A 15,875-nucleotide genomic window follows, 5' to 3' on the forward strand; every position below is an offset into this window, starting at 1 on the left:
GGTTGACTGATATCCTGTGCTACTGTAGGGACCAGTAGAGATTTTTCTTCGGCCACAATATAACTGCAGCAACAAACCCACACACAACGTGTAAACAGACTCCTCTCAATGAATCTTGAAGCTTGATCTGGCAGCTTATGGAGTTCAGCGGGGAGATGAACGGTGTGCAGCAGACAGAGCGGTTTGCTTGGTTTGACCGTCTGAGGATCCCTGAGTGGGACGGAGCTGTGATGAGCTGAGCTGAACTGAGCGGAGGCGTAACAGTTATCTGTCCCTGAGCTGGGCTCGCAATAAAACTCCATCATGGTCGAGCTGAAGGAGAAATGACTAGACAGCAGCTGTCTGGAGGAGAGGCGAGACCTGGAGAGCAGCTGCATAGCTTTGTTAGTGGGGGGGTTGCAGTGTGTTCAAGTTAACCTGAGCGGAGATTTAACATATCGCCTGGACGTCCCTGTGGCGCAGGATCCCCCTGATCAGCCTCGCGAAGTGTTTGCACAATTAAAAGCAAATTTCCTGCCGCTTCGTGGCTGACTTGTTAGAATGTAAATTAATGTGCGTTTGTGTATGAGATCCCAAGAACAGCGGCCAACAAAACGTCAGAAAGCAGCGATGCAATTCCATCCGAAAGCAGGACGCGGGGATCTCTGGATGTCGGGGGATGGAGAGCGGGGGCTGAATACCGTTAGACAAAATGTTTTGAACACTGAGCGCGGGGCCAGCATCATCAGCTAACCTCCTGTCATTAATCTGCTTCCAAAGTATTTATGAAAAACGCTGAAAGTCACACGCTGAAAAGAGCCTGCCGTAACCTAATCATAGGGACAGCATATCCAGCGCTCCCCGCAGTCACATTTACAGGCCAGTTTTCCAACATTTTATTGTTTTTCAGGTTTATTTTTTCACTATTTGGTTTCATTTATTAGATCTTAATTCACGGAGAGGCCCGTTGTTTATTTGGGCCGAGTCTGAGCGAGAGAGGGAGGGAAAGAGAGAGAGATGGTGTGATCTTACACCGCGCACTATGTGCCCTCCATTTGTCTGCCCATGTATTTACTCTCCAAACACTCCGATAATGAGCATTTTAATAAGATCCACACACACACACACACTCAGACACAAATACTGAAGATAAAGTGCTGCGCTCAGGCTTTTAATATAATGGGAAAAATATTATCATTAATATATCTATTCTGTAGTAGCAGTTCTCCTATTTCATCACCAGATTTGGGCAGGAGAATGTGCGTGTGTGTGTGTATATGTGGCTACGTGTGCACACATACACATGTAAGGTATCTGTGTGTGAGTTCTGTGTGTGGGAGCATTTAAGTGGGTGTGTGTGTGCATCCATGTCTGTGCGAGCACCTCTGTGTGTGTGTGTGTGTGTGTGTGTGTTCGTGTGTATGTGTGTGTGTGATATATGGTGTTTCTGAGTCAGTGTGGGACAGAAGGCCGCAGGAGCCCCTGCTGGCGGGCAATCAGGTTTTCTGATGGGGTGAATAAATGTGTCAGTCACCTGCTGCTCACCTCCTGCAGCCAAAACAGCTCACTGTGCTGCATGATGCAGCTTCCTATCTGTACAGCAGGGATACAAATGACTAGGCATTGCTACAGTGTGTACATTTCAATATACTCATATATAGAACCATTTTGGAAATAAATTGCTACCAGATGTTCATTGTTTGAGATTTAAAGTGGTAATCCTCGAGTTCCTCGTTTTTTAATTTATTTATTTTTGGTCAACATCTTTGTGTTCCAAACAAACTGGAAACGCATCAGGATAGTTGGACCTGTATTTATATGAATATGTTGGAGATTTTTACTTTAAGCTAACATAGATGATTACATTACTTCTAAGATGTTACTGTTTTGTACGTAAAATGTTCAACATAGCTAATAATCAGGGCTCCTTGACTTTGGATTGACCTGCCTGAGGACATTAGTATAGCTAAATCTGTATCATTTTTTTTATATCACTTCTTATAATTCAGTTTAATAGATTTCCTTTAATGTAATGATCTGTTATTAATTCCTGTCCTTGACCTCCTTTTTTATGTTTAACTAAGGTGTCTTGCTTTACCTACTTTGCTTTTTACATTTACTGTTAATTTCATTACTCTTTGAAATGTATTATAATTTATATAAAAAATAGTATTACAATAGTACTAATTAGCAGTATTAGTATTAATGGTATAATATTAAAAAAATATTAGTAATAGTAGCAGTAGAGGGAGAAGTGGTTATTCAATGGTGAATATTACTTTCATGTTATCATTTTGTCACATTCATATTTTTGTCACATTTTTGAAATGGTGGACTTCTCAGTTTGGAATAAAACTGTTCACATTATTATACTGGTAGTAAGCAATCTGGTAGTATGCTCTACTCATTGGTAAGAGTCAGTCACAAGCATTTCTGACCGACTTCACCAGGCCTGAAGATCAGTGACCTACGGTTCATCCATAATGTTCATAATGTTTCACCTGCACACACAACTGCACAGGACCATCAAGAAGGAAGCACAGGAGATGGGCCGGAGGAGTCTTTACGTGTTTTATTTGGAAACCCGAGCCCCGCCGGTAATTGCCCAAAATGACTCTAATCGTAATTGACGGTCTGGCTTTCTACTTTGTCTGTACGAATTTCCAGGACAACGGGGGCTACGTTAACTCTGTTAAAAGTCTGGATGCAGAGAAGCACACACTCTTTATCCATCAGAGCAGGACTTTATGTCTGTCCTCCCTTTGTCCTTTTGCTACCCTCTGCTTGTTGGGTTGGGAAACACACACACACACACATATGTGTGTGTGTGTGTGTGATGACGTAGCTGCCCATTAAGCCAGACTGTGAGGAGGACAGTGTTCCTGATGGGAGAGGTGGTGATCTCTGGCAGCTGTCTCGGTGTTGACAGGCCTGACATGTTCCTCACTCTGACATCACACACTTATCCACACACACACTCCTCATAACGGGGGAGAGAGAGGGAGTAAAGGGGACATCTGTGTGCTACAGACATAAATCTTAACACTATATTTTGCTCTCTTTTGTTAAATTGTAAATTTGCAAAGGCACAAAAAGAAGTGTATTGCAAGTGCTGACGAGGCCCAGGAAAGATAGTAGTCACTAGGAGACTGAAAAAGGGGACTGAGGTGTGTCTGTGTGTGTGTATGTGTGTGTTCACTGTGTGAATGGGACAAGACACATGCAAAACTGGGTCAGTTATCATTGGAAAACCTTCCAGTGCCAGGGGAGTGTTTGCTTTCTCCTGCCTGCAGTAAAAATATACTTTATTTTTTTAACCACAATTCCAGTAGTTCCACTCAACCAATCAACTTTAGAACATTTAATAGTACACCAATTTCCAATCATAATTCAACTCAGGTGTGCAGAACTCAGACTGGTGGGGACAGATGCTATACTGGCATTTAAGGAGAGAGTGGTTAACTCTAACCACGTTTCCATGGTTTCTTCGGAGTAAGTAAGGGTCCGTACCTGGCTCGTGGCCAGCTCCGGTGGCCAGGGCAGGCATGGCTCCTGCCGGCTGCTTCCTGGTTCCTCTCTGGCTGTGGAAAATGGCAACGGGGCGTCAGAGTAGCGAGCTCCTCAGCAGCTCTCCCCGGGGACAAGCTGAGTCTGAGGACAGGCTTTAGGCCATGGAGCCCTGCAAGAGAACAAGAATTTAGGCCCTACTTGTCAAATGGTAGAATGGCCACATGCGCGTGTGCATCGCTCTGTGACTGTGTGTGTCTGTCTGTCTGTGTGTGTGTGTGTGTGTGTGTGTGTGTGTGTGTGTGTGTGTGTTTGTGTGTGTGTGTGTGTGTGTGTGTGTGTTATGGGATCTCAGTATACCCGTAGCCATGGATATGAAAATTTACCATACTAACAAATATATATGCGTGTGTAGGCGAGCCAGCGATTGAGAGTGTGTTCTGTGTGTATGGGGCCTGTGTATATGTGTGCATATGTGTGTGTGTGTTGACAGTTTGTTCACAGTTAATTCTAGGTGTTTATGACCCAACGCATTTTTTTCCTATGCTGCTGAACATCCTACTTTCTACCTGATCCAACATCGCCTTGCCCAGCGCAGGCACACACACACACATACCGCTTATTCCACGCTTTATTCAGCGTCCAGCGGAAACAAGGGAAACCTTATCCGCTGAGGAGAGAGTAAGCGAGCGAACGCAGCAGACCTGTGAAAAATCAAACAGGCGTGGAAAAGCATCGCTTCGTAAACACCGCCAGTCAACTGGAAAGCCAGATAGAGCAGGAGCAGCGAGGAGGGGGAAGTAAAATGCAAATAAAAAGCCCCTGGCTCACATTCATATCTCCCCCGCAGCGGATGCTTGTGTGCAGTAACACACAATCGACTCCTAAAACGTGATAGGGGAAAAAACAGCTAATCTGTGCTAATGGGGACAAGATTGCCTGATAGATACGGGTGTGCATTATGTTTTGGAAGGACACACGGAAACAGACCACACAGCAGGTCACGTAATGGGGCCTTGTGCTGCAGGTGAGAATGTGTCAGAGCTTCAGCCATGGCTCTGTGTGTGTGTGTGTGTGTGTGTGTGTCATCCTCCAAGGGGACCACCACCGGCCTTGTGTACACCAGCCAACCCTAACAGGTGCTGCTACTGTAGCGCAGAAGGCAGGCTAGAGTCCGTATGTAAGAGCGGTTGAAGGGGCCTCGGGGGACGCTCCCAGCCCCAGGTCCTCCACCCTTCCCTGGCCTTGACTCAGGCCCAGCCTCTCTTATTAAACCTTTAACTGCCCCCCCCCCACCACTTCCCCCATCTATGCTCCATTTATATCTGGCCCCGTTTCAAAAGCCCCCCAGGACATCCCACCGTGTCCCTGAGTCCAGCTATGCCCTGCCACCAGCATGAAAGCCTTACTGTAAATACGGAGAGTGGAGAGCAATTAGGTTTTAGCCTTAGGTTCTTTACAACGCGGAGCTCAGTGACCCGTTGTATGTCGGCTCCCATGTGCCATGTGCCATGTGCCATGGCCCAATCAAACCCAGTTACCTATACTGCAGGGCCCGGGGCTGTTGTTAGCTATTGTTAACTCAGTTCAGCAAGAACAAAACTAGCCTGAAGTGAGGTGTGTCTCCTACGGCAATGGTTGAGTGTTGCCAAAAATTGGCTCTGGATGGACAATGGTTCAGTGTGCTATGGCTACTCTGACTCAGGTCCACTTGGCCAGAGATGGGGACAGCCAAGACACCTGCACCCTTCCAGCTCATTTGGACCCCCGTCGATGTGGTAAGGTGATGAAGACCACACACACGAGGTCATAGATTTTGATTGAGCTAAACTTCTAGCAGCCAGTGAAATAGTGTGACTTCACGTCCATCTCAGGGGTTTGAACAGTGGACCGGAAACGCATTACAAATGTGTTTCGCAGTAAAGAATCTCACACTCGGCCCCTACAGCAGCAGCTGCACAGGAGTGATTCTTTCCTGGCGATCTGCCCTGCATGCGTGTACAAATACACAGAGGTTGAGGTGTAGATCAGCCAAGACGACGGCCCACGTAGCAAAATGCTACCACGCCTGTCTGACACACTGTGTTGTGAACGCACCTCGGGGGCCAAGCAGACCCCAGGTGGAGGCTTGTGGAAAACACATCTAGACAACACAGTCCAGAAGCAGCCTGAGTGAGCAGGTAAGTAAGCTATTGAGTGCATATCAGAAAAAAATACTTTTTTCTGGATTGAGATGTAAAAAGAAATGGTGAATTCATAAAACAGCACCAGAAAGGATCTATTTTCCTATCAGAAGGGATGTGGGGGACAAATTCAAAACCCTGCTCCTGTGTCACGCCAGCACCAATTTGTAGCCCAGATTTGTCGGTCGTTTGAGCGTAGCTGTGCATGAGCGTAAAATGTACAGACCGAAAACCTGGACCTGGTGAAATCAAAGTTGAGTGGTGTTCAACCCTCCGTGTACATCCATAAAACGGGTTAAAGAGGCCAGCAGAGAGGGGCAGCGGCGCCTTGAGCCGCGACCGCAAAATCTCTCCAGCAGGCCCCGTTTGAACAGGGGACAGAGCCCGGCGGCCACTGAGCTCACGTCAAAGGAATCGACCCATGCTAAATCAGTTCAGTGTTTCACAGAGAGGGCTACGGCACGTTTTTGTCATAAGACTTTGTGATCGGAACGACAGACTCAAGAAAGGACAAGGGGAGAAGGAATGGAGGGGGGGACAGGATTACTCGGAAGGCATGCGGTGCTGTAATATCGGTCGTTTGGCCTTTCGTTGCATCCGAGGGGGAATGACCAAATATTCCCCGATCTAAGGAAGGATCCATCTTTCCGTTCGGGGAGCTTTCCGAGGGCCAGGAAGCGTGCCGCGGCTCCGAGAACACCTGAGACTTTTTACAGCGCCCAAAAGGATCGTAATGAAAAGACTTAAAGAAACATTCCCCGCTGTCAGAGTGCTCAGCCGTGTCTGCTCAGATCACACAGTATCAGATGGTCATGCAGGAGTTGGGGACAGTTTGCCATGTGGACAAGAGATGGGATAGGCTTGAATGCAATGAGAGGTATGTCCTTTCCTCTGCTCATGTGCAGTTAATCTTCAAATGGTGCTGGTGCCATCTAGTGGGGACTTTCACCACTGCAGTGCGAATTCACACCACAAACTCTGCTGTGAGACAAACTGTAGCACCTCCTAACAATGACCCGTATGTCAGGAGACCCCGTCTGTGTCTGTTTAGTCTTGTTCTGTGTGAGAAACCTGAAGTCAAATCAGTATTTAAAGAGAAAATAGCTCGGGGGGGCAGTGAGTGATGGATGGATGGAGGGATGGAGGGATTCAAATAGGGAGGTGTAGAGGACTGTTATTCTTCCTTTCTTTTCAAAAACAGGCCCGTCGGTCCAGCCGGGGAGAAGCGCGGGTGGAGCCGTCAGACTCTCAGCTGGATGTTGATGAAGGTTGAGGGAAGAATAACAGAGTCGGGAACTGAATGACTGGCAGTGAAAAACACTGGAAAACCTTTCGCACCTCTACACAGTGAGGGCATATCAATGATTTGAGAGTCTGCTCTGAGTTTAAACCATTGTATCAGTTTAAGTCTTCCATCTTTCGCTTCTTCCTTCCCTGACTCATCCAAAAACAAGAGTCAGTGGCCTGTGGAAAGATCACTGTCCTATGGAACCAGCCCAGAGGCACCGAGGACCCCATCGGCAGGAAGAAAAACGGGAAGAAAAACATGTTACGCTCCCAAGTGTGATATAAGAAACTGACACCGTGTTCCTCGCAGGCTTGAATGGTTCTGCATTCATGCTGCCTCCATCTGGACCTGCATAGCAAGCGCTACAACAGGACACTGTAGAGGTCAGCCTTGCCAATCGGGACCACTGAAACCTCCCCAGGGTGCTGTTGGGGCACTGGGGTTTCGTCCCAAATCAGGTGACAGGAAGGCTAACCACCGGCCAGGGATTTTATGGGGCCACCATGAATGACACTGATCCTGTCCCTCGCATTACAGACGCGCATCCAAAGCCACCTCTGTCTCACCTGCTCTGGTTACAGCTCACAGGACTTGTTTGCTCCCAAGCTATCCGCCAGCTTCAATGTCTGCAGATCCGCTCCGCTCTGTTGATTTTATCTACGCTGATGATTGGAGATCTATCTGACAGCCTATGTGACACCTGCTCTGATTACTAATCCTGTCCCGTCTGTCGCAACATTGTGCAGCTTTGTTACTGCACTTATCTCCAACTTTTGTAAATTGACGCAGATCTGGTTTTATCATCTGCTGCTATGCTGCTGCATTTGGTCTTCAGGGAGCATTTGAAAGTAGCACATGGATGCCCTCTGATCTTGACCTGTTACATGAGGCTACTTCACTGTTTCAATCTGTCATAAATCAAACTTGGTGTCATATTGAAGTTTACCTCACAAGAAAACACTTACTGACCCAATTGCACCCTGCCAATCAATTAAAGGACCAATAACAGATTGAGAGAAAAGAAATTGACCTAAAAGGTTGTGTTATATGCGAATAGCCAGCAGGAAAAAACATTGTAAAATCATATTAAGATATCTGTATCTCCTGATCAAATGAGAACAACAAATGATCGCTATTTTCAGCATAGGGTCCCACTGATGGAAAGAAGATTTCAACATCTCGGGTGTCCTGGTGGCTTATTTGGCTAAGGCGCAAACCATGTACCCGCGATATCCTGGATTCAAATCCAGCTTAGGACATTTGCTGCATGCCTTCCCTCTTTCTCTCTTCAATCTTTCCCATCTCTCTCTGCTGTGGATTGTCAAAGGCAAAAAATGCCTATAAGAAAAGATTTCAACGTCTCGCATCCCTCTACCTCCAACTACCACCTAAATCCACCCCCAGACCCCCGTCTCTCTATCTGAGCCCTCTGCCCACCGCCTCGTAATCCTGTGCCATGGCGGCATCCAAGGCCTCAGACTGGCTGTGTTATTAAATGCATGGCGTGTCATTAACAGCCGCATGCGGTTTTAAGAGTACACTATCTTGTTTTCACATGTGCGCGCGTGCTCCCATAAAGCTCGGCAACGGTGACAGAAAGTGCACGCTCTTCCAGTCCATAAAAGAGACGTCCAAATATTTGTGCTGTGATGTTGGTCAGGAAGGGAGGGAAGAGAGAGGGAAAGTACGAGATAGTTGAAGAGACAGAAGCATAGAAGAAGGGAGACATGCACTTCCATATAGATTTGAATAAAATGAATAAAGTCTTTCCTTTTAAGGAAAACTATGTTCTTTTACTTCAAGCCCCATAAGTGAGCATCTGCTTCGGGATATTGGTATATGGTAGCTGTGAAGACAGATTGGATGTTAAATCAATTTGTATTTCAGCTACTCTACATGGTATTGGCTTGTAAGAACCACAAATTGCAAAGTCAGACAGACAGACGCAGATAGAGTTACAGCCGCATGCACACAACCATACATGACACAATCATAAGAGTATAATTGCAGCATATCCAACTGTGGTAAAGGGGAACATTCATTTACACACAGGCACACACTTATACTACGTTTCAAGGGGGCTGTGTATAATTGCAGTGTATTAAACTGTGGTCGGGGGGAACGTTCATCCACATGACATTTTGAAATGGAAATACTGTTTGAAGAAAAAAAAAGAAAAAAAAAAAAGAAAGAAAATCAAAAATCCTCTGGACGCCAGCGCCGCCAAGGCAGCCCTTTGCCTTTCTCTGTTTGTGGAAAAACACATTGTTGAATAATGTCTTTCTCCTGCCTCTCCGCAGCGCTGCCAGGACGTCACCATGTCGGCTCCTATTAGGCGTGAGGCGCGTGACGCTGGCGGGACACGGCTGTGTTTTTCGGCGGGGTTTGCCAAACGACCGCTCGTTAATAGCCGTTAGCTTTACGAGGGATCGGGGCTGCTTAAATTAAGACCCAGCGGTACCTGGCATGGCTGATGTTCCTGGACTGACTGACAGGGGGAAGAGGGAAGAGGGGAGATGGCGGTTGGCATTGGGGAAGGGGGGGGGGGGGGGGGGGTTTGGAGGAGCAGGAATGAGGAAGAGCAATAGGAGGAAGTATGCGACAGGAATGCGGTGAGGAGCTTGGATACAACCAGAAAGGAAATGGAAACAGATTTGGGGAACAAATGTGGAATATCAATGAAGAGGCAAGCCCAGGAAGATGGAATACTGCATATCAATAAGAATGGCTAAACACAATGTGAAAGGTTAATAGAGAAGTGGAAAAAAGGAGATCTCTTTTCTTGCTCTCAGGTGGGAACTTTTTTAGACAGTTCAGAATCAGCGCTTTGCCACGTGTTGCTCATAAGAGCCCGGTCTTTCCACATAAAATACATCTGCTCGTGTGCACGTACATGTGTGTTGTTGCCACACGCTCGGACGTATAGATCTGTGTCTAGGTGAACCTGTCTTTCCAGAGGCCCTAAAACATCTGAGGTCATTCTCCCCGCCCGGCAGCCTCGACACACTGCCAGATGGACCACTTCACTGCACTTGAAAAACTGCCTTCAAGAGAGATTCGATTGATTCATTCTAGAAAGAGAGAGATCAGCACGAGAGGAAAGATGCGTTTCAGGAACCCATATGTTACTGATATGGAGGAATATGAGGCAGGGCACTCCAAGAAAGGTCAAAGGTCAGTTACCTTTTAAGGCATCAGTAGAGTCGTCTCATGAACCTGTCAAGCAAGCGTGACTTGAAGGCTTTACAGCTGCATTATCTTCTGACTCTCACTCTATTAGACCAGGTTATCTACTTTATGTGGCTGTACTTATGTACAGGAGCCAATAATCAACAGATTACTTATGGATTATTTACATTTACGTCGTAGGCATGATGTTTTAAACTGATGCTCTTATCCATAGCAACTTACGATGAATGCAACAGCAGAATAAACGTAAATTCCACCAAACTTTCAAGCAACCAACAGTAAGAGTTCAAGGTTCAAACCATTGTGTCCTCTAAGATATTCCTGTACCCATAGAATGATCACGTAATAGAGAACTGCTAGGAAAATTAATATAGCAAGAGCTAAAGAGAGAGATACAAGGAATTTTTTTAGAGCGTAATTAGAGTGAGTAGAGAGAAAAATAAATTAAAGCACAACGGTGGTATCATGACAACAAAACCATGAAAAAGGCACAATGTGACACAAATGAAAGACGCGTAGGGACTTACCAGATCTCCTTCTTTCTGCAACAGAAATAGACCTTCATAGACAAGCAGAGGCACTCCCACTCAACTATTACAATGAACACAAACAAAATACTCCATACAGGAAAACACACGCCCACGAGCTGCAACAACTCACCTGACCAGATCTGAAACTCTGGTTTCTTTCCTTGCCTAAAGGCTCATGGTGCCCCACCCTCTTTTACCTCACACCACACAGAGCTCACCTGTAAACAGAGACAGAGAGACAGGCAGAAAGAGCGTTAACTAGGGCTCCCAAAATGCCCCTGATATAAAGCCCCATGATCTGTCCAAGTGAAAACACTCCCATGATCTAAAAGTTTTCTTCCGTCCTGGTTTGTTGTTTTTCAGAGTTCTAAAGGACTAAACAGTGTGGTTTCTACTACAGTTGGGCTGAAAACCACCATATACAATGAAAGAGTAAAACAAGTTGTACAATATATTATGCTATATTCCTGTAGTAGAGGGTTCAATAATTAAAAAACAAAAAATTGGACTGAACTCATAAATAAGATATTATCATGTTGCCCACTGTATGTATCCATTCAACAAGTGTTCCTAGACGTAGTGACAACAGTTGACCACAAGATGGCAGGATCAGCCCACTTAAAAACTCCAGTCTGCACATTTTGCAGTCAGTTCTTACAGCAGAGTCCCACAGCTCTGCCTCTCACCTAAATGGAAAGTAGCCGACAGTGCAAGGTCTGTATGGTTGCTCAGGTGTGTTTTTGTGTCTGTGTCGGAGCGTGCATGCATTTGTGTGTGTGTGTGTGTGTGCGTGTGTGTGTGTGTGTGTCCACATGTCCCCCAGGGCCTGTGCTAGTGACCTCACCAGGTGGCAGACAAGATGGGCACCAGTAATCTCATCCACTGCCTGCCAGGGCCCCATTGTTATTAAAACTAAGTAGGGGCCACACTGACTGCCTGATATACACACCACCCACTTTAATTTTTGTTAAGTTATTAGGGCTGCACAATGATGTATAAAATGATCCCAATGATCCAGATTATTTATCGCTTATCAATTATGATTATTAATCTTGATGATTTGAGGAACAAAATTATTTTGCTGCACTTTTCTGCCATGTCAACACCTTGCCTGTTTAAACGTTGTAATTATGCACAAGTGTGCAGCCTTGATGTTTTAACTGTTGTTAAAGATGATTATGCAATGTAATAATGTAATGATGATAATAATGATCAAGAATATGACAACGCTATATTTGCCCCCATGCAATCAGCTGTCCTATTGACAACATATGACATAATATTGAAGATAAATGCTGAAAATCAACATTTGGGCTGTAATAAATAGAGGCAGTAATAAATAGTGAAGTAAGAGAAAAACAAGAACTCTAGTAAACAATAGAAATTACATGTCCTCCCCATGCAACATAGATAAGAAAGATATTGCACAAATTTGTATCCGCATATCCTCATAATGATACAGCGGAAGTCCACAACAGTTCAGTTTGCATGCTGCTCCAGTTGACACACAGTTGTTTTACTTGTCTGTCTTTGTTTTGTTCCTCTTTCAACTGCAGTATCACGTACATTTTGTTTAATGGGCATCACAGTGTTTTGAACAGATTAGAGCCCCCCCCCCCCCACCCTTCTACTCTTAACACCTCTTCCTCCTCCTCTGCCACCTCCCATCACCCTCCTCCCTTGTTCCCATGCAGACACAGCAGCTCTTTGTCTCCTTCTTCCCCACTAAAAGGGAGAGGAGGCCACAGTCACTATCACTCGCTGACACATTCCACTGTCTCTCTCTCTCACTCTCTCTCTCTCTCTCTCTCACACACACACACACACACACACACACACACACACACTGTGTGAAGGGTCACCATGGGATTGGTAATAACCAACTCAAATAATCCTGGACATGGCATGGGAGAATTATCATGTAAACTAGAATGGATGAGAAAACAGTAGAGGGAGGATGGATGGATGAATCGATGGATGGATTGGTGGGGGGTGAATGGATGGGGTAAGGAAGAGTACAACACACTTTGCTTAATTAGAAAAGCTCATTGATGAGAGAGCGCTTTACTTAAGCCCCACGGGATCTGACATACTGCGGCTGAATCAAATTATATGTACAGAAACAGAGAGGGGGAGGCCAATGCATTCAGCCACTATATGTGTTTTCTATAACTCCACCTTCCACTGACATTAATTGGATGATGTGGGATTTTGAAATGAGTGATTCATGCAGGAGAGAGAGAGAGAGGGGGGGGGGAGGGGGGGAGTAAAGAGAGACAGTAAGAACATCAGGTAGACATAAGCCTCACTAATCTGGTGGTCCTTCTAAATGCCAGTGTTGCTGGGTAACCTACATCCTCCTACATATTACTGAAGTGAATTACTTTACCTGGGGGGGCTTGGGAGTGTGTGTGTGTGTGTTTGGCGGGGGGGTGCATATACAGCAGAGAGACAGATGGATTGACAGAAGGACAGGCGGACAGGTGGACAAAAATACATAAGAATGCAATTGATAGAAAGGGCGACAGAGATGGAGCCCTGCGGTAAAATCAGGTCTCCATCCTTCTTCTCCTTCTCACATACACACACCTGCTGGGTGTGTTTACAGGACAACTTAACAGTGCTGCAGCAGGGAGTGGAAGTGAGCCCATTAACGGATACATAATTGATAGAGCTGCTTGAAGGACAGAGAGAGAGAGAGAGAGAGAGATGGAAGGAGAGGAAGAATGAGAGATGGGGAATGATGGAAAGAAACAGAGACAGAGAATGAGAGAGAAAGACAATGAGAGAGAGAATGTCAGGTGGGTAGAGAGTGACAGACAGAGAAAGAGTGAGAGTGAGAGAGAGGGAGAGAGAGAGAGAGAGAGAGAGAGACACCCCCATCAGTCTGTAGTCATCTACATACCCTAAGCTGTACAACCAGCCACACACTCTAATGCTATTTAGGCCTGGTTTGGCACAGAAATAACGTTATTTTAGCAATCAGTCATCACCGCCGCTAAAAATAATCACTCATAATATCAACAACCACTCTTGCTAAGCCACTCTTGCTTGGAGGCATGGAACAGGGTCAGGTCAGGTTAACTTCCAAGCCGCAGCCCCAGTCCTCTGTCATCTGCAAGGGGGCTAGGGGAGCCCTGATGAAGGGGTGGGGGGGGGTGTCAATGGGAGCTCAGATGGCAGGGCTACTGCCCCAGGACAGCCAACTAGCAGACGGACAGGGTCAAAGTCGGACACCCGGTTAGGTTACACCACCGAGGACACAAATATACATGCAATCACGCTGAGGAGATGGAAAGATAGACGTATCGGTGGTAGGGATGCACAGCGACCGGTCAAGTCACTGATTTGAGACGTTTGTTGCTGCCGCAAACACTCACTGGAATAATCAGAATCACTGCTGTTGCATGCAAACCTCAGTTTTTGTTTTTCCTTAATATGAAGGGTTACATGGTTTGACCCAAGTGTCCATTCCAAATCCACTGTATAATTTTACAAATCCATGGACTTCAATCACTACGCCAACAAGGTGGTTAGAGAGACTTTTCCGCTACTGAAAAACCACAGGTTCAGTCCCAGCAACAGCCACTGCATGTCCATCAACAGCCACATGTCCTGTTGAAGTGTCCTCTGAGTAGCTTTGGATAAAAGCATCAGCTAGAAGACTAAAATCTAACTGTGAAAGTGCAATCTGAAAATAGGGCTTTTGTTTTGATAATCCCCATGAAGGTGACTTTTTGGAAATGCAGAGTTTTCACCTCACAGCAGTGCTATCCTATGATGCAAATATCCATCTTAAACTATTTAGTCTAGTCAAGTGTCATTTTCTTCATACTAGTGGAGTGATCTGCCTCATTCTGTCCCATTTCAGGACACTGAACTTGTCTGGAAAAGTCCTGAAACAAGTGAAACTGCATTGTAAACAAGTGAAATTATCTCACCATATTGGCAGGACTTTTCAGACTAAAAGGCTTGTTAAAATGGACATTTTTAGCGATGTAGACTGCACTTCTCAGCCAGATCTCGCTCTGTTCTTCCATGCTGACTGTGATTCAGATCTGTGACGCCAATCTGTGGATCTGTCTCGCTCTCGCAGCTCTCACCTGCTACACTCAGGTGTTTGAGCTGCACTGACAAAAGGCTCGCTTCTGTCCTTTTGTGTTCCCACCATTTACGTGACCGTGACAATACAGCCAACAGAGCCAAGCCCGGCGCTGACCGCAACGCAGGTGCTCTCCCCAGCTCCGAGGGGAGAACAGGTTTGAGAGGGAATAATGAGCAAACGTTGGTGTTTGGGCTTGGCAAATAACAAGATGCGAGGCAGTCAGCCGTCCCTCTTGCCGTGCCACAAAAACATCACTTATTCCTGCTGATAATCCTGGTGCTAAGCTGCTTATGACAGACAACAAACAATTATGAGCTGCCACCCAGCCAGGCGGTGTGGCATCGGTTTGGCCATAGACTGGCCTCTGAGGTGGTAGGTGGATGCCCTGAGTGACCCTGGCAGTCAAAAAGGGGCAGACAGACACTTGTTTCCTTTTTGGTTTCCTTTTGTTTGTTCAGTCAGCCAAGACAGAAAAAAAGACAGGAGTGGAGAGAGAGAAGGGAGGAGACAGAGACAACAGGAGAGGAATGAGAGGAGAGAGAGACAATCCATAGCCATGTTTACATGCACATAAAAAATTTGATTACATTGTGATTAAGACAATAATGCAAAACATGGATGTCATGTGGTTTTTAGACGGACATAAGGGGGATATTTTTTGATGGGTTGAGGGTGGATTTGTCAGAACAACTGAACGAGTTTGCCTCCTGTGAACAGCACTGAAGTCTGTGACAAACAACATGATGTGGCAGGGCAGAAGAATGGCTGTAACTGTTATGGTAAAATGTGAGAGTTGTGGGACACAATTCTCTCTGGATAATCAAAATAAGCACTTATCTCTAACTGGGTTATTATGGGGAGTTGTCAAATCATGGAATCATGTAAAGAGCTTAATCTGCATATTGCCTTACTCCCAGTATTAAGAGTAAGCATTATTGTGTGCATGTAAACGTAGCCATGCATAGAAGGAAATAGGAAGAAAAAAGAAAAAAGAAGTAAAGGGAATTGTCAAAGATGCAAGTGATGCATATGACTCTGTGTTCACACATCAGTGGCTTTCCAGAGGGAAGTGGCTCTCCCCACACACACAAAAA

General features: G+C 45.7%; 1 protein-coding gene across 1 annotated transcript in view; it reads right to left on the reverse strand.

Moving 5' to 3' along the window:
• mpp7a (MAGUK p55 scaffold protein 7a) overlaps positions 1 to 15,875 on the reverse strand; it is a 130,493-nt gene that overhangs the window by 89,981 nt on the left and 24,637 nt on the right. Inside the window, exons 2-3 of the mRNA XM_071523462.1 lie at positions 10,807 to 10,894; positions 3,490 to 3,658 (exon numbers count right to left, since the gene is read on the reverse strand). Of these exons, the coding sequence (XP_071379563.1) occupies positions 3,490 to 3,526 (37 nt within the window). The 5' untranslated portion in view covers positions 3,527 to 3,658; positions 10,807 to 10,894. The remainder of the gene's footprint in view (positions 1 to 3,489; positions 3,659 to 10,806; positions 10,895 to 15,875) is intronic.

This window comes from Centroberyx affinis, unplaced genomic scaffold (genome assembly GCF_046629955.1).
Source record: "Centroberyx affinis isolate AG114_WGS23_722 - 3 ecotype Tasmania unplaced genomic scaffold, CSIRO-AGI_Caff_v1 ptg001091l_1, whole genome shotgun sequence".
NCBI lineage: Eukaryota > Metazoa > Chordata > Actinopteri > Beryciformes > Berycidae > Centroberyx > Centroberyx affinis.